Source organism: Triturus cristatus, chromosome 5_2 (genome assembly GCF_964204655.1).
Source record: "Triturus cristatus chromosome 5_2, aTriCri1.1, whole genome shotgun sequence".
Taxonomy (NCBI): Eukaryota; Metazoa; Chordata; class Amphibia; order Caudata; family Salamandridae; genus Triturus; species Triturus cristatus.
Window position 1 is genome coordinate 743386969 of NC_140588.1, and position 19103 is coordinate 743406071.

Genomic DNA, 19103 nt, shown 5'->3' on the forward strand with positions numbered 1-19103 from the left:
ACCACGGGGGTTCAGGAAGTGAAGTACATACTTTATTGACATGAAGTAACCTTTATAGTACATACATTTACAATGAAGCGAATGCAATAGGCGTAACAATTGATAAGGAAAATGACGATTTGTCTGCGTAACCAAAAAATGGGTGGAACAAGGAGTAAAAAGGAACATAATTGGTTATGATGTCACCTATAGGTGGATCTATAAGATAATACTTGGCATAGATGCGCGCGCAGCAGCATGACGTGTAATTGACGTGTAACTAGGGGGTGAAGGGGACTTGACATTTAGCTCTACATGTGGAGACAAGAAGTCTGGGGGGTCAAGTCAACCTAATCCCAAATCATATCTAACATCCTATGTTTAAAGAACTATGTTATCCATAAAAGAAGGACTCTCGGACAGAATCTTGTCTATACTGACTGTGTGTGCGTGTACAAGCGTCTAAGTGTCTACACTAAATGCGAGGGGGTAGAAATATTCCATGGTAACAGGACTATGAATTACTTGCATGAGGACAGAGAAGTCGAGCCTTTTGCTCGGTAGCTGGAAGAATGTTTACTTAAACTACTAGGCAGGAATGCATCGGCTGAGGGGGAAGCAGATAATTCGAAGGTGAAATACAGTTCTTGGCAGAGAATAGGCTGATGTCAGGCTTCGTGAGCCGCGCAGAGAATGAGACAAAGTTCATGGTCACAGATGCAGGCTCGAACTGGAGTTTTCAGAGGCAGAAAGCAAGAAGAGTTTGATGACAGAATCAGGGCCTACTTGCCTGGACTGTAAAATGGCATAAGTGAACCATATAAAGCCGGTGGCCTTTCATACTTAGGAATGGAATATCCGGCCTATTCATGGCGGATCTGACAGAGGACATGTTGACGGTGGACGCACATGTGTTTGCGTCTTCATAACTGGAACTGGAGGGAACATACATGTACTTGTGACATGCACATAGAACCGTTGGGGTCCAAGATAGGGGACATAACTGACCAGAAAAATCCATATTTCCACAGACTCATTGTTTCTTCACTAAACCTTCAGTTTGTGGATGGTAAAGAACAAGTTTCTTCTCTTCGGTAACAATATATCTGTAAGAAATATTAGTTAGTTATAGATTCCTTACCTTAGAATTACCCCCAGGTGTCGGACTGGATACGGAAAGTTTTTTTTTTTTTTTTCGTCAGCAGTGCCTCTGTGCGTCGGAAAGTGGTGTCGGTTGGCTCCGTGTGCGTCGTTGGCGTCGTGGTCGCCGGGATGACGTCGCTGTAGCTACTTAGACGCCGCCCTCGCACGCTGACGTCCGTTCTGTACACGACTTTCCGCACCAGAAACGCAGAGCCATGCAAGACACTGACCACTGGTGCACAAAACTAGGACCCTGAAAGGATGACCTTAACCCTAGAAATCAGTTCGCAGAACGGGGAGGATGGATGGGGTGGTAAGGAATCTATAACTAACTAACTAACTAATGTTTCTTACAGATATATCGTTACCGAAGGTAAGTAACTTGTTCATTTGAAAGAAACACGTTAGTTATAGATTTCTTACCTTAGAATAGATACCCCAGCAATACCAACCCCGGTGGTGGGCCTGCGAACCAAGATCACTCCAGACAGTCCTGGAGAACAGAACGGCCAAAGAAGCCGTCTCTCCAGACTTGACTGTCCAGGCAGTAGTGTTTTGTAAACGTGTGCTGCGATGCCTACGTAGCTGCCTGACAGATGTCATTCAGAGGATCTCCTCTTCCCAAGGCAGTAGTGGCTGCTGTCGCCCTGGTCGAATGGGCGCGTAGCCCAACTGAAGGCTCCTTTTTAGCTAGAGAATAACATGCTTTTATACACAAAATGACCCATCGGGAAATGGTTCGCTTGTGTACGGCCCGACCTTTCTGGTCATCCACCCGGAACTGTTTTGTGCGATCCAGATAGAAAGAAAGTGAACATATTGGGTCCAGACGGCAGAGCCGCTCTTCCTCTTTCGAAGGAGGCGGAAAGAAGGTGGGCAAAGTAATGGTCTGCCCGATGTGGAAGGCAGTGACCACCTTAGGAAGGAAGGATGGACGGGTCCTGAGAACCACTTTGTCCGGATGTACAGACAGGAAAGGAGGTTTGGAAGAAAAGGCCTGGAGCTCACTCACCCTTCTAGCAGAAGTGATGGCTACCAGTAAAGCAGTCTTAAGAGTCTTAAAGGGCAGTTGTGAAGCGGCTCAAAGGGAGCACACATCAAATAGGTAAGAACAAGGTTCATGTCCCACTAAGGCATAACGAAGGCGACTGGAGGAAAGAGATGCCTTAAACCTTTCAAGAAACGGTTAACTACCGGGGACTTGAAAAGAGAAGGTTTATCTGGCAGCCGAAGGAAGGCAGAGATGGCCGAAAGATAGCCCTTGCAGGGCTCGACAAATCCATTCGACCGCTCGCATTTGCGAGGTACATTTTATGAGGTCGAGCTATTTATAGGTCCTACTCGCCCTTTCTGGCGAGTAGGAAAACATACTAACTTTTGTCCTCCGTCTTTGAAAACGGAGCAAATGTGACAAGATAACAAGATTTAAAGGCCTTTTTATTGCTCACAAAGCAAATGAGCAATAAAAATGCCTTTAAATCTTGTTATCTTGTCACTTTTGCTCCGCTTTCAGAGACGGAGGTCAAGTAAGTCACTGTTAGGGCGAGGAGATTTTTCAAGGTACTAGTCCTGCAGGACTAGTACCATTTTTCAGATTTTTCGAGCCCTGCCTTGATAGTGCCCAGAGCAGAGCCCTGCTGGGCCAAAGAGAGAAGAAACAAGAGAACCTCAGAAAGAGGAGAAGAAAGGGGATCCACAGCCTTTGCTGTGCACCATGCCACAAACTTATTCCACTGGCAGGCGTATACCGTCTTTGTGGAGGCTGCCAAGATTACATCACAAACTTCAGGTGGCAGGTCAAAAGACGTCAACTGCCACCGCTCAATCTCCACACAAGGAGGTGGAGACTGGACAGGTTCGGGTGGAGGACCATCCCCTGCTACTGCGACAGAAGATCCTCCCAAAGAGGCAGTCGGATCGGGGGATCGATGGCCATGTTGAGCATCTCTGGTTACCAGACTCTTTGTTCCCAGTCCAGAGCCACAAGAATGACCGGTCGCGCCTGATCTTCTTCAGCACTCTGGGCACATGTGGTATAGGCAGAAAGGTGTACAACAGACCGCAACTCCACTCGTGACGAAAAGCGTTGCATAGCGAGTGTCGCCTTGGAAATTCCAACGCGCAGAATTGCTGACATTGCACGTTCGCTTAGGTGGCGAAGATCTAACCAAGGCTCTCTCCACTGTCGAAAGAGACCTTGCACCACCTCTGAGTGAAGACGCCATTTGTGATCCAGCATGCACCTGTGACTGAGTTCCTCCGCCCTGACCTTTAGGGAACCTGCCAGGTGTTGAACCACCAGGGATATGCCCTGATGTTCCAGCCATGTCCAGAGGCAGAAGGCCTCCTGACATAGGGTCCACGACCCCACCCGCCCTGTTTGTTGCAGTACCACATGGCGGTGCTGTTGTCCATGAACACCTGCACTACTCTTCCCCGGACAGAGGGAAGGAATGCTTTGCGTGCAAGATGAATCGCCCGGAGCTCCAGAAGGTTGATGTGGAGCCCGGACTCCACCGGAGACCAGAGGCCTCTGATCGCCGCCTCTCCCATGTGGCTGCCCCATCCCAGAAGGGACGCGTCCATCACCATTGTGTGATCTGGTTGGGGGAAGGGAGAGGAATCTGCCGTTGACCCAATCCTGGTTCGTGAGCCACCAGTGCAGTTGTCGAGCAGTGACCTCTGAGATCTGGACTCAGACAGATTCCCCTGGAACTTCAGGTCCCACTGCAGAGCCCACGTCATTCTGACCGAAACCCGGGTTAGAGGCTGAAAGATCGGAATCAAAGCCTGAATATCCCGGACTCGCTGTTTAGGAGGATAGACCCGAAATGGCGTCGTGTCCAGAACCGCTCTGATGAAGAGGAGCTTCTGAGAGGGAATCAGGTGTGACTTGGGCACATTGATGGAGAACCCCAGCAAATGCAGGAGGTTGGCCGTAGTGTGGAGGTGGGAGACAACTGCCTGGGACGATCCCGCCTTCAATAGCCAGTCATCGAGATGGGGGAAGACTGAAACCCCTGAACTGCGTAGATGAGCTGCAACCACGGCTATCACTTTCGTGAACACCCAAGTGGCGCTGGTAAAAAGGGGAGCACGGTAAATTGAAAATGATTGTGGCCTACCGTGAACCGTAGTTAAACGCCGGTGGGCCGGCAGGACGGGATGTGAAAATAAACGTCCTGCAAGTCCTACGCTACCATCCAGTCTTCCGGGTCGAGGGCAGACCAGACCTGAGCATGCGTCAACATTTTGAACTTCTCCTTTATCCAAGATAGGACGCAGGCCCTTGTCATTCTTGGGGACCAGAAAGTAGTGTGAGTAACGACCACGACCTACTTCTGGGACAGGAACGCTCTTGATGGCTCCATTGGCCAAGAGAGCTGTAACTTCCTGCTGGAGAAGGGCCAGATGATCCTCTGACATGCGGTGGTATCTTTGTGGCATAGCTGGAGAGTTAGTCTCGAAGGCGAGGGAGTAGCCTCTCTGGACTATTTGCAAAACCCACCTGTCCGACGTGATGGTGCGCCAGTGGGGGAGGTGATTGCGAATCCTGCTGCCCACTAGCGTTTGATGGGCCTGAAAAGTCAGACTAGGAGGGTTTGGAGGCTGCTGTGGGGGGGGGGTGGAGGTGGGTGGACTGGCCCAACCGCTGGCCCCCGGAACCACAACGGCTGCTTCCACGGCCCCACAAAGGTTGGGTATTTTGCTGCACCCTGGGGGTCTGGGCGGGACGTAGCGAGGCACCCCTTCCGTAACCACAAAGGAGGCGAAAAGCAGACTGCGCAGGGCGGGTGGAGAGGCCCAAGGACTTGGCCGTAGCCCGTGAGTCCTTGAAACACTCTAGAGCGTTGTCTGCTTTGTCGCCAAAAAGGCGACGGCCATCAAGGGGCATGTCCATCAAGGTGTTTGGACATCCCCTGAAAAACCAGTCGACCTCATCCAGCGCTACCGATGTTGAAATGGTTCTGCCCAGAGAGTCGACGGCGTCCAGCCCACAACGTATCGCAAACTTCGCTGCTTCCCTCCCGGCGGCAACAGCCTGGGAGAGCACTGTCCAGGCCTCATCCGGACACTGAGACCGCACCTGCGCCACCGTATCCCACACAGAGTGGGAATAACGGCCCAAGAGACATGCGGTGTTTTCGGACCGCAGTCCTAAGCTGGCAGAAGAGAACATTTTCTTCCCAAGGTGGTCCAGCTTCTTGAATCCCCTTTGCGGTGGAGCGGTAGGGAAGGCGCTTTTAGAAATGGAGGCTTGGACCACCAAGCTCTCCGGGGTGGGGTGTTGGGAAAGGAAAGTGGGGCCGCCCGGAGCCGAGCGGTGGCGTCGGGCAATCTTCCTGTCCACGGGAACCCCCAAGTTGGGCCTGGACTATGTGCCCAGAAGGATGTCTGTGAGGGCCTCATTAAACGGTATCAAGGGATCCGAAGAGCTTGCAGCCGGTTGAAGCACCGCCACCGTAGGAAGCTCGAGGTTGAGAGCCTCGGCCGCCCTACGCAACACCACTGCGTACGGACGGTCCGTCCTCAGTAGCCATGGTAGACATGCCAAAGTCAGTGGAGGTGTCCAAACCACTTGCATCCCCCAGTTCCTCTCTCCAGTCCTGTTCACTGTCCACCTGGTCATTTAGAGGGGTCCCCTGACCCCTCCCAGTTCTCATCATCATCTGGGTGCCATTCTGGTTGTAAATAGGCCCCAGAAGTGAACAGGGGCATAAAAACCCATTATCTGCGCCGGTTCAGGCGTCTGACGACGCTGGTCCGGCTCCGGGTCCACTTCGGGATGGAGGCCGGGGTCGACGCCGGCTGGGGAGCCGACCGGCGTCTAACGAGGTAGTGGTGCCGGAGGAAGCGGCTTCGATGGAGGTGTAATCAGGTTAACCTGCGCCGATCCGGATCCAGAGAAGGCCTAGACCCACAAACGGAGTCCTGGGGGCCCGAAAGCGTGTCGGCGGGTTCGGGACGCCCAAAGATGGCATGCATCGCCCCGTAACGTATGAAGCTGGCCGGGAGTCGCTTCGCGTCCCGGAAAGGGAGGGAAACGCAGAGTCGACTTTTCGGGCTCCACCCGCGTTCCTCGTCTGGTCGGCCGACCGACAAGAAGAAGTCGAAGAGCGACAATGTTTCTTCGACTTCTTCTTATGCTTCGACTTACCCGTAAAGCTTTTGGAGCCATTGACCAGCAGTCGGAGCACCACTTGTGGTCACGCTCCAGACATGCACGGATCAGTCACCGACATCATCCGATGACAGGAACCGCATGGCTTGATGCCGGGCATCCCTCGAGCACCTTAGGAGTCGAAGACTCAAAAAAGAAGTCGACAAAAGTCGAGAAAAAGTCAGTCAAAAAATGACTGGAGGTACCGCTCTTTCCGAATCTGCGCTGGCTGGCGCGGGGAAAAAAAGAACTGATGTCAGCGTGCGAGGGCGGTGTCTAAGCATCTACTGCGACATCATCCCGGCGACCATAACCCAACGACTGACGCGGAGCCAACCGTCTGCACCTTCCGACGCGCAGAGGTACTGCTGATGAAAAAAAATAAATCTTTTCGGATCCAGTCTGACGCCTGGGGGTAATTCTAAGGTAAGGAATCTATAACTAACGTGTTTCTTTCAGATCAGAGGTTTTGATATAGTGGATATTTCACGGTTTACTGATTTGCATCATCAGTTGTGACACAAAAGGTGCTCCCTGATCCGTGAAAAATTATTTCTGAAATCCTACAAAAGAAAAGACCTCAGCAAGATATTGTACTATAACTTTCGTGGTGTGAGACCGTAGGGGAATGGCCTCAGGGTACCGTGTGGCATAATCAACTAGAACAGATTGTATGACTGAATAACAAATGCCAAAATAACGAATGCTCTTTTTACGCTGTTATTATCACAAATGCATCATTAACACGCTTGCCTTCAGAACGGTTATTTTTAGCACGCACATGCCTTTACAACGATCTTTTTGTTTTAAAGGTATGCTTGGTTGAGACTTATGCTCTCTATTAAATGTTTGCTGTGTTATTTTTCAATGTATTTATAAGTTACTGCAATCTGTACCTCTTATGAAAGGTGCATACACATAGGTTCAATCAAGGAAAGATGTAGTGTTTTTAAAAAAAAATCTTTTTTTTTTTTTTTACACAATTTCGATATTCCAGAATAGGAAAACAGGAAACCCTCAGAACATTCGCTGCAGTCACATTCAATAAACACTGCCGTATTTTACATTCTCTTATTATTGTTACTTTTGATTACCATATCCACTCATGCAGATAGGTATTCTAAAAGAGAAAAGAAAAACACTTGAGGCACATACACATTGGGAATCAGCCTTTACAATGAAAGCTCTATAAATACACGCATACCTCCTTTCCTGTATGTTCCTTCTGCATCGGCTCAGTGACTGGACGCGTGGTTCTGCCTTGCGACAGGAAGTGGTTAACTTGAAAGATCTGGCGATGAAGAGTATTCCCTTCCCTTGGGCGTCAGCATGCTGAAGAATACTCTATTGACTTTTGGTGAAGTTTCCTGAGGAAAGGCCACGCCCTTTGGTGGGAGGAGTTCTCTGAATCTCAGCGTCAGAGAAGCATGCACTGACGCAGTTCTATTGAATGGTTGCCTGATTTTGACTGAAATGTCCAGTAAATGGGGAAAATAATGGAACAGCAAACGCTACGCAGCCTTAGAAAACAAAGTATGTTCATTTTTACTTTAATATGGTGTTATTGGAACTCGATAGGTTTATTTGCTTTGATGATTACTACAATAACTGTTTGTATGCTTCACTTTCTCTCTTCTCCTCTTCTTTTCCAGGTTCTCCGGCTTAGGGATCCACCAGCACCCTTGAAAAAAGGAGAAGGGACAGGTAAGTTAAGGGTACTTTCCCTTCTTATTGTTAATAGTATTGTGCGCCTTTCATGTGAATCGGTTTATCAAGTTTGGGGTTAATTTGGGTGAGAAAGAAATTAAATGACTGTCTTTAAAGACACTGTAAATTTCGGGCAATGTAAGTCAACAAACAAGGATTTAATACTCACTGCTCCTCAGGCAGAACGAAGCGTTCTGCCAGTGGCCCTCCTGGCTCGACGTGGTATTCTCGACGGGGGAAACTACCTTTACATCACGGTGATTACACCGCAATGCCATTACAACGCGGCTGTTACAACGACCCCGTTGTTAGCACGCAATTCCATTACTACGCAAGTCATTACATTGACTTGCAGTAGATGGCGCGCTAGCATTAGAAATGTTATAGTTTGCTATTCCAACACCTTCCATACTGTTTCGTAGGCTGGAGTTGGAATAGTAAATTATATATTTCTAATGTCAGCGTGACATCTACTGTAAGTCATTGTAATGACTTGCGTAGTAATGGTATTGCGTGGTAACAACGCGGTCGTTGTAACGACCGTGTTGTAATGCCACGTGATGTAAAGACTCGAGTAGAAACAAGTCGTATTCTCTCGACGGAGCTTCTTTCCTCAGGATATCGTGGTCATCCGACTGCCTCGACTTGTGCTTCCTATGCCTCTGGTATCCCAGCTAGGCTGATTCCGTCCCTTCTAGCTTCTTCCGAGAGTTGTTGGTGTCCGATGTCGTTTGACGCCTCATCTGCCTTCCAGGATCCGTCCCCTGAATCACCATCACGTCCCTTTATGTGCAGCTTGGGTTCCTGAAGTTGTCCTTCCTCTGTTTACTCCGTGATCAAGGGCCTGTAAAACAAAGACTGTGACTTTGCTGGCGGTTCCAGGAGCAGCACAGACAGCGGACTAGGGATGTTATTCAGGTGGATCCTCGTTAGTCTCCCTCTCACGCATCTTGTTGTGACATACTGTCTTGAACCTTCAATCCTTTTATTCTTGCTCCCTCTTTACCTTTAACCTTCCTCTAACTCTCAGATCCCCCAATTTTGTTTTCACATTGTTCCTCTCATTGCTTCTTCTTTTCCTTCATCATAATTGTAAACCTTAGCATTTGGACACATCTAAATCATTGAAAGACCAATTTTGATCTTGGCTTACACCACACAATTAGTGCTACTACCGATCCTCTGACCTTTCCGAAGTGCAGTGCATTTTAACCTTTCACAGTTGTAGTGCAAACGCTGCTGTGTTATTTATTCAAAGTGGCATACATTATGCAGGGCACTCAAGGGATGGTAACCGCTGAGTGCGTAGTTCGGAATGATATGGGTTTGCAGCAGCGGTATTTTCACACAAACTTTGATGGTTTTGCTGGGTAAACTGATGGTTTTGCTGGGTAAACTTGGTAGACCTTTGGCCATACAGCAACTCAAAGGGACTGAACCCTAATGAATTTTGCAGTACCTCCCTGTAAGCAAAGGCATGGTAAGAGGATGTCCCAGTTAAGCCTCATGTGTTCGGTCAGACCCTTGATCATGCCCTTCAGGGTTTGGTTGAATCTCTCCACCAAACCATTCCTTTGGGGGTGGTAAAGAGTGATGAACTTGTAAGATACACCACACTTCTCCCACAGGGATGTCATAAACTTGAATATGAAATTGGTATGCCGGTCAGATAACACCTCTCGCTGGAAAAGATCCCCATTAATGCTTGGCCCACCACGGGCGCAGTTGTTGTCCTGAGAAGTACTGGGTGGCATGGTCCAGCAAGACCGGGACGTACTTGTTGCTTATGGCTGTCTTTGGCTCCAGGGGGCCCCATAATGTCTATCCCCACCCTCTCGAAAGGGGTGCCTTCAACTGGAAAAGGTTGAAGAGGAGCCTTACTTGTCCTCCCACTCTTACCACTTGCCTGGCAAGTTTGGCCATTCTCCCAGTAGATCCATACTGATATCACCAGCTGCCAGGTTTCTAGCCTGTTGCTGCAAACCCTCCAGGGCATTCTCTCGGCTCCCTGCAGAAGTCTTCCCTAATGGGACCTCCTTCTTGCTGCCAGTGGGTCAGCTCAGATAAGTCCCCCGACCACTTGTTCCCCTGTAGGTTCCGTGGGGGGGGGGGTGTTCCCCTCGAGGTCAACTTTCTCCTTGCCCTTTATCTTGGCTGGCACCTGGGCCACTGTTTCAGATTCCAGGTCCTTCTGATCACCCTTTCCGGCTGCCATGGACTGAATGGTCACGCATGCTCACTCTGGCAACCCAAGCATCTCCAAGTGAGACTTAAGCTCCTCATCCTTCCACAAGGACTGCTTCAGGTAGTTACCTAGCAGACAATCTACAGGCATGGTGTGGCTCAATTTCACTCAAAGGGAACTTCACCCCCTTATATTGGCGCTCTGAGTTGTCTACAGCAACTACTTGGTGGAATGAGCAACAAAAATCAAATCCGAGGACACAAGAAGTCCAAATGTAATAATGTTGTCAAGAACAAGTGGTGTTGTTGTCCACTTTTGAGCCAGAGAATAAATGTTCGGGTCAATCAGTATCCAGTTCCTTTACAGCCAATCCAGATTCATTAAAAAAATTCCACATTAGTCCATTTCAGGTAATCGGCATATATTTCTTTAGTTTTTGCTACTTGTTACAGCCATATAGCCAACATGTGTTTCGTTGTTCGGTAAATCTTACCACTACTTCTTCAGGGCTGCAAATTATGAATACATAGCATCAGATAATTCATCCCAATGATCAAGAAGGACCGACACCCACCACAGTGCATTATCATCAACAAGCATTTACAATGCAATGGTCTCGGGAATATTATAGGTAGAGCTATTGGTATTGCTCATTATTTTTTTATCATTTTAAATAAATGGCATTGTCATTTCTATTGGAATTAGGTTTTTTTTTGCATATGTGATACCTATTGCATTAGCAGAGAGAGAGTGAGGTAGTGAGATAGAGAGAGAGAGAGAGAGAGAGAGAGAGAGAGAGAGGTATTGAAATAGAGAGTGAGGTAGTGAGAGATAGTGAGGTAGTGAAATAGAGAGTGAGGTAGTGAGAGAGAGTGAGTTAGTGAGTGAGGTATTTTCTGACGTAGTGAGATAGAAACAGCGATTAGATCGAAGCCAATTTGAGATGGGGGTGTTAAGCATGGTAACGGTGGCAAGGCTTCCACCCTGAAACAGGAAACTAAAAAATGCAAAGAGCGCGCACGGCACCCCTCCCCCTGCGGGGAAGCCATGTGTGTTTCAGGTTACAGCGTTATGCAAGTGTACACGGACATGCAGCAAGAGTACCTGGGTGCAAATGTTGTTTTTGCGAGGAGTCAGGTCACCGAAAGCAGACATGCAGCATTGTCAAAATACGCTTATGAATGAAAAGGAAAACCATGTACTCTGCTGTTGCAATTAGAACACACCAGCTCAAGGAGGACTGCAGGCATCACACACAGGGCAGCACAACAGCAATGTGGTGTTCATAGGTACTCCCATCATAAATAAGGCACTTTCGATGTCGGGATATATTAAGTAAGGTGTGTGGACCACTCATCTCTTCGATTGGTAGTTAAAACACTGCTGTAACTGTGGAACAGGTCCCGCTCACATCTCTGGGTCCCGGTGCCACCGACCTGTTGCACAATGAATAACCAAGCCCTTGATTTGGAGGTATTCCCCCATAAAAAATAAACGAAGCAAAGGTTTAGGATTTCACTGCATGCGCCTTTCTGAAAAGTTGGTAAAAGCAGCTCAGTGGGTAAATGCGCCCACTGCAGGGATATGTTTAGTCTGAAGGTTGGAATAAAAGACATCCGGGTAGAAGAGGCACTGGCAAATCCCGGCGCGCCCCACGACTCCTGTGTGCTCCGGGGCTCGCGGCTGATGTACGAGGCGCCTACTTAGGCATGGGAGGTGTGTGGAAGGGGGGTGGGGGGTGCGAATGGGGGTAGAGAAGGAAACAAGTGCTGGAACTGACTAGCAAGCGGGGAGGGGAGGGGAGGCAGTGAAAGGACAGAGAGCCACTGAAAGCAAAGACAGGGAGGACTGGCGTGTGCAGGTAGGAAAGGCTCGGAGAGCTCGGATTTTTATTTTATTCTTTGCAGTCTTAGCGCGGATTTGATCCCAGGGCATAAGAGCGCTTTCGATGACCTCCAGATTACATTACACAAAGTCACATTATTATTTTTTAAGACACCTGGAGATTAAGTGATTTGCCCAGAATTACAGGATGTCGAGGCCAAACGGGGACTCTGGACTGGTTTCCCAGTGGCGAAGCCAGGCAGCAGCTCGGCCCAAAGGCAACATTGGGCATAGAAGAGCGAAGTGCACGCGCTGTACTTTATGGAGAGGGTGGAGAGCAAAGGAAGGAATGAAAGACAGCCGGGTAGAAGAGGCATATACCTGCGTGCACAGCCTGAGAGGACAGGCGGAGGAGACCAGAGCAGCAGCCGGACACGGGAGCACCGAGGGAGCCGAGAGCAGGGGGAAAGGACGCCACGAAAAACAACCGCCTTTCTCCGAGGCAAAGCAGAAATGCCTCGGAGAAACGCAGTGGCGTTTTCGGATTCGGGGGCGTGTTTCTTTTTCTCTCCTCTTGCCATTGGCTGGAGGAGAGAGAAACACGCCTAAAAAAGGGCGTGGCTAAAAAGTGGAAAGAACAGCACGGAACACGCCCCCGAATCTGAAAAAGACGGAGCCTATTTGGAGGGACGGCTCTCTCCTCCAATGGCTGGCCTCCGTTTAGGAAGCCAGCCAATGGAGGAGAGGCAAAAAGAGAGGCGGGCTAAATAGCCACTCTAAGAAACATAAGATCTCCGGACTTCCGGTTCTGCCTTCGGCAGACCGGACGGTCCCTCGACCTAAAAGGTGCAAGTGAATCAGTTCCTCCTGTAGAGGAAGCCAAAGGACCCAAGATATTCATCTTAAGTTAAAGACAAAGGTGATGAGGAAGAAGTAGAGGTTATTTAAAATGAAAGCAAAATATAAGCGAGAGAGGCAGTGCGAGGTAATAACCTCAAAATATAACAGAAGTAAGTGCCCAAGCCAAACAATCTAGAGTGTAAGAAATCCAAGAACGTAAAGTGAAGGTTTCAAGAAATTGAATAAAGCATAATTGACCAGAGTGGTTACATAGCACGTCTTCCCCATAATCACCAAAGAGGCAAGCAAATAAGCAAACTGTGAAAGGCATAGGACTATGACGAAGCTTCTACAGGAACTTTAACTTAACACTGACTTGAGCAAAGATAGTGGGTTTAAAAATAAATCCAATTGGACCCTGCAACTGATGTCCGGGAACAATATTGATTTTTTTTCATAAGGCCATTGTGCAAGAAATTGATAAAATTATAGATACTGACAGACACAAGAATAAGAGTCCTTTTAAGGAAAATTTGACAACACAAGAAAGACACGCTTTGAACATCTTAAGGAACAATAAAGATCTAATAATTAGAGAGGCTAATAAGGGACAGGGGGGCATCGTCCTGATGAATAAGACTGATTATGACAATGAAGTACTTTCACAATTGTACTTACTACAAAAGACTTGATAGGAATCCCATATTTGCAATAACTGTAATGATCAACAAAGAACTCAAACAATGGTGTGATTCGGGACTACTCTGTAATGAGGAATATCTTTACGTTCTTACTGATCAACCTCGGTACTCGTGCCTATACGCTCTTCCTAAGATGCACAAAAACCCTCTTAATCCACTGGGGAGGCCCATTGTGTCTGGGATAGGGGGTCCCGCTGAAAGATTATCTCAGGACGTTAACATTTTCTTGAGACCGTATGTTATCAATTTACCATCATATATACAAGACACTAAACATATCTTGAACTTATTGACAGATGTGATATGGGAATCCGGGATGACATTAGTGACTATGGACGTAGTCTCCCTTTACACCAATATACGACATGACTTGGGACTTAAGGCACTTGGATCTTTTTTGCATGAGAGACCAATTGAGTACCTTGAGTATACAGAAATGATTTTGAAAATGAAGGACTTGGTACTTGCAAACAATGTGTTTTATGTTCAGTGGCATCTGGTATAAACAATTGCTTGGGACTGCTGTGGAATCGAGATTTGCTCTGTCTTTTGCTAATCTCTTTATGGGATGGTTTGAGACAGAGCATGTCTGGGGCCCTTCAGGATCCCCTTGGATTGAATTTATACACTATTGGGGGAGATACATAGACGACTGTCTATTAATATGGACAGGCTCTATACACCAACTGGAAGACTTTTTTGCAAACCTGAATTCTAATGCCTATAACCTATCATTCAAATTCCAATATAGCCAAGAACCTATTGTCTTTTTGAATGTGGAACTGTATATCTCTGGCAATAAAATCTGTAGCAAAATGTACAGGAAAAGCACGTCTTGTAACACGTTATTACACGCATCTAGTTGTCACCAGAGATGTCAAATTAATGCGATCCCCTATGGGGAGCTGGTCATTGCTCTGAGAAATTGTAGTGAGAATATGGAATTTGTGAGAACTGTATCGGATATGAAAAGTAGGTTTGTGCAGAGAGGATAGGTTAAACATGTTATTTACATGCCAACAACACATGTACAACAGTTATCACATGATAACACACTGAAGCTGACAGACAGAAATAAGATCAAACCTTTGGAGAAAATCGGATTGGTACCAATTTCAACCCTGGTACTAATTACATTGTGCTTTACAAAAGCAATGGTAGCTCTTGACTTCAGATTGATTAATTGCTCCATTCTTGACATTGTCTCCAAGCCTTACTTTTGGAGAAGTCAGAGTCTCTCCAACCTGATGAGCCCCAGTTACCCTCTAACTGCTAGGCACGACAATTGGCTGAGTGTCCTGCATGAACATTTTTTTAAAAATGCGGACGTTGCAATACATATTGGTGGCCCGTTGACTAGGTGTCTCAATTTAGCTGTAATAACACAGGTAATTACACTATACCAATGTTTACTAATTGTGACAAGATTTGTTGTGCATGTGATCATATGTTCTTGCCCGAAAATCTATGTTGGAAGTGCCATCAGACCCTTACGGAAACGCATTGCTTAACATTTTAAAGCACTTAAGAATAACGACTTAAAATATCCAATATTGCAACATACTCATGAGAGGGCTCCGGGCTCACAAACCCATAGGTTCAGTTTTCATGGAATTGACCACATGAAAAACGATGTACGAGGTGGCAATAGAGAACTTCAACTCAGGCGAAGGGAGGCAATGTGGATAATGAAATTACGAGCTGTTGAGCTCAGTATTAATATTGACAATGAATTGCAATGTTTCCTTGGAGATTAATTACGCACTATGTGCATTATCCCGAGCCATGGATGTGATCTTGTACTGCCGAGTTATTACTGTTTCATAATGATGTGACTAGATGACAACTGTCCAGTATGGAGCTAGCTATAACCTGTATTTGGATATATGCAATTTTGTAAATTTGTTGCATTTATACTGTTTACCATGACTTTTCTATAATTGGATTTGTCATTAGACATGAATGTTCTAACTAACTGATATTTCTAGATAACTACTGTAAGGAAGACTAGGTAAGATGCATTATTGTGCTTGATATTAGCTATAAGAAGCGGTCATATTGCCCATGAAGATTTCTCAATGATTATGGATGTCATGGGGTATACGATAATTTAACCCATAAGGTACTTTTAGGTGTCCTGCTTCTTACCTATATACTCCCTCTCTGGGCTATACCACTTACTCTTTACCTCCATCTTATCCCTTTTATTAATTCGGTGATTACAAGCCCTTTCCCTTTGGCTCTGCATGGCGTATACTAACCTGTTCACTTTTGCCGCCTCCCCTGCTAACTAAAGAGATGTGGATACTTTCCACTTCAAGATGGCCGATTTACTGATTTTTATGATACTCATTGTTCTAACTAATTTTCTTCGTCCAAGTTTTTACATCAACTTTTAACGTTACCTCTTTGATTGTTATATGCCGCCGTAATTGCGATGTACGTGTCACAGAATAGAATGGGTACCGTATTGTAAAGTACGCTTATCCTTCACTATAATGGCGAGTGACACACTTTTTAGCGATATATGTGAATTCTGTATTTATTATGACTAGTAGGTGTAAGTACTAAGAAATGAATACATATAGGTATAAATTAAATCAATTAGGTTTCTCAGTGCACTCAGTAATCCAAATTTTCAATAACATTCAACTGAATTATATATTCTGCTGCTCCATCCGTTGCACTGTGTCTAGCAGTGCCTCATATTAAATAAATAAGTGTCCGGTCTGGCGAACTGGCCCCCGATGGATGTGCACTATTCACATTGAAACTAATAAAGTTTCTATTCAAAAAGTTCCACACACCATAATCTTTCTTTAGATGACTGAATCAAAAGTTTCTGTTTTGATTAAATCATGTATTTATTATCTTCTTTGATTCGTTTTTTACTGAACACATTCCATAGTTAGTTGCGGAGTCCCCAAAGCCCGGGAGACCTTGCAGCACTTCACACAGGAACCAAGAACTCCTGAGAAGAGGCAGACTTGCTTCTCTGCATCCTGCAGGCACCCAGAGACTCCTCAGACGCCTTCATAACTGCAGAAACCAGGTGCCTGAAGACACCACTGCACCTGTCGCTCCAATCCCTAGTTGAGGTGGGCCAACGGGGTCATCATGGTCCCCTAGCCTTCCAGAGTCCAACGTGGGTTTACTCCCAGTGCACTCTCCGACTCCTGTAGCTTCTGCACACAGTCCTCCCTCTACCGTGACTGCTCCCAGTGAGGAAAACCCAACGCTTAACGATACCTCTGCACCCGTTGCCCCTGGACCGTGGAAAAGAGAGCATCGTGAGGCCTGCCCACGCCCGGTTGGTTCAACCCGACTGGGCTCCCAGTCTCTTTACACGAAGACCGATCCCATAGAGTAACATTGGGCACCTGACGCTATTTTGCACCTGGCCGTCCTAGTGCTGCTGGTGGTGTGCTGCTGGTGCTGCCTTGGACCTTGCCCAACACGCACCTTAACTCCTGGAGACTGGTTCCGTAATTTGCTGCACTGTACTCGAATGCCACACTTGCTTTTCCTTCCATAGTCAACTTCTTAAATACAAAAGTGTTTCTTTTTTCACTCCGTAGATAGTTTTTCTCCGTTCCGCAACAGTGCTTTGTGATAACTATTAATCACACAAGATTGTTTGTTTTTGAAAGACTGCTTCATGTAAATTCCTCTGTCCAAATGAAGTCCTTGTATACTTTATTTGCCTTTCAGGGGGGCTATGGTCATACTTTAAAATTCCCTTCCAAAATGGCATTTGTGATGCTCTCAAATCCGCCTGCTTCACCTGAAGGTGCTTGAACACACTAGTGCCTGGAATGGATTACCCTGAGCTGATGGTGGGCAGATTCAGCCCCTCTGACCCATGTTGACTCGCAAGCCCACTTTTCAATTAGATGTATGTATTTTAAGAAGTGTTTTGATCTGTTGTTGGGTGGAGTTGTCAATATTATGGCAGACCTTGTGTCGGCAGTCAAAATACTGCTGGACTTAGCTGACCGAGTAATTACTAAAACTATTTGTGATTTTTGGGACTGTTTAGAACGAGTAACTCCATTTGACTCACAATAACTAATGCATACTAGTTCTGTTTCATTTTCCAAGGTGGTGGATGGAAGAGGCTGTCCGGGTGTGATCTTGCCAGCCATGATGGCAGACCGACCGCCTCCATTAGAAGCAACATCGCTGTTGAATGACGTTCCACTTCTGCCTCACTTGGTAAATGGGGACAACGTACAGCAGGTGAGCACTGGCCAAGCGGATCATTGTAATCCGAGTCCGAGGTGGCTCGATAAGTGATGCTTCGCATGTTCCCTTTCAAACAAGGTGCCAGAGCGTGTTCAGAAGAGAGCTGCGGCTCCCTCACTCCCACAACCTCTCGCTGAGAAACACAAGTACATATGATGAGATTTAGCAGAGACACAGATGCCATTCACCTGCTTCTTTTGCTGTCAATCCCATTTCTGACTCTTTGGTATATTTTCTCCACCAGAAAAGTGTACATTTTGTTCACGGAAGAGCACGTAATAATAGCTGGAGTTGCTGGTGCAGGGATCATCAGCACGTGGCTGAAATGGTGTCTGTTTCTAATAACTTGTGAAAGTTACCAAGAGCTCTTTGACTGAAGGTTTGTAACAATGGGGTGATATCGAGAAACGGTTTTACAATTATTCACTGTACATAACGATCCAAATTATAACAGGTGTTTTCCCTTAGTGAGGGATTCAGTTTTCATTGCTTACAAAACAGGCTACTTGCATAGTATCGAATGTAGGGGTGCGGAGGGTGCGGCAGCACCCAAAAAGAACACGCTGGAGTTCAAGAGGCGAATAAACAATAAATGGGCCTTTACATCTTTTTTTTTTTCATGTCACATTTGTTAAGCGTTCAAAGACCGAGATCAAAATGTCAGGCTATGTCTTCTGACAGATTGCTGCTTATTTTTCCAACATGGAGAGTCGTGTTTTACTTTTCTTTATCTGACTCAAAAGGGAGAGAGTTTTGTAAAGTGAACTATGTGACAGTGTTGTATGGTACAGGGAGTGTGAAAGGAAAGGCTCTATGTAGGATGCCAATTTTATTCCGACACAACCACATATAAATACTTGTAAATGAACTTAACAAATATTTTCAAAAATATTAGCCTTTAGGAAAGCAAATATGAGGCACCTTGTAGGAAAATGCCCCTTTTTGGCATGGTCACCCCACCTTTTTGCCTGCTCATTCATGTCAATAAGACTGGAAGTGCACTGAGTTACTGCTAGCCAGGTTCCAAAAACTGTATAGTTAGTCCCCCAATTGGCAATACCTTTAGTACTCTCTATACGTCCCTAGTAAATGGTACCCCTGGTACATAGGGCCTGAGGTACTAAAGAAGATACCCAAGAGCTGCAGCATGAATTGTGGCAACCTAAGGGACCCCTCACCAAATTTTTGCAAGACTGCCATTGTAGGCTGTGTGTTTTGGTGCTGACAAAAGTGAAAACGCGACCTGACACACATCCCTGTGTGCCATGGCCCCTTACACTGCATGTAATATTTGCAAGCCACCCCTACAGCAAGCCTT

The 19103-nt window shown here is 46.5% G+C and overlaps 1 protein-coding gene across 1 annotated transcript in view; it reads left to right on the plus strand.

Moving 5' to 3' along the window:
* LOC146829211 (fibronectin type-III domain-containing protein 3a-like) overlaps positions 1–19103 on the plus strand; it is a 608949-nt gene that overhangs the window by 84738 nt on the left and 505108 nt on the right. The window contains exons 2-3 of the mRNA XM_085607850.1: positions 7936–7987; positions 17642–17779. Of these exons, the coding sequence (XP_085463976.1) occupies positions 17684–17779 (96 nt within the window). The 5' untranslated portion in view covers positions 7936–7987; positions 17642–17683. The remainder of the gene's footprint in view (positions 1–7935; positions 7988–17641; positions 17780–19103) is intronic.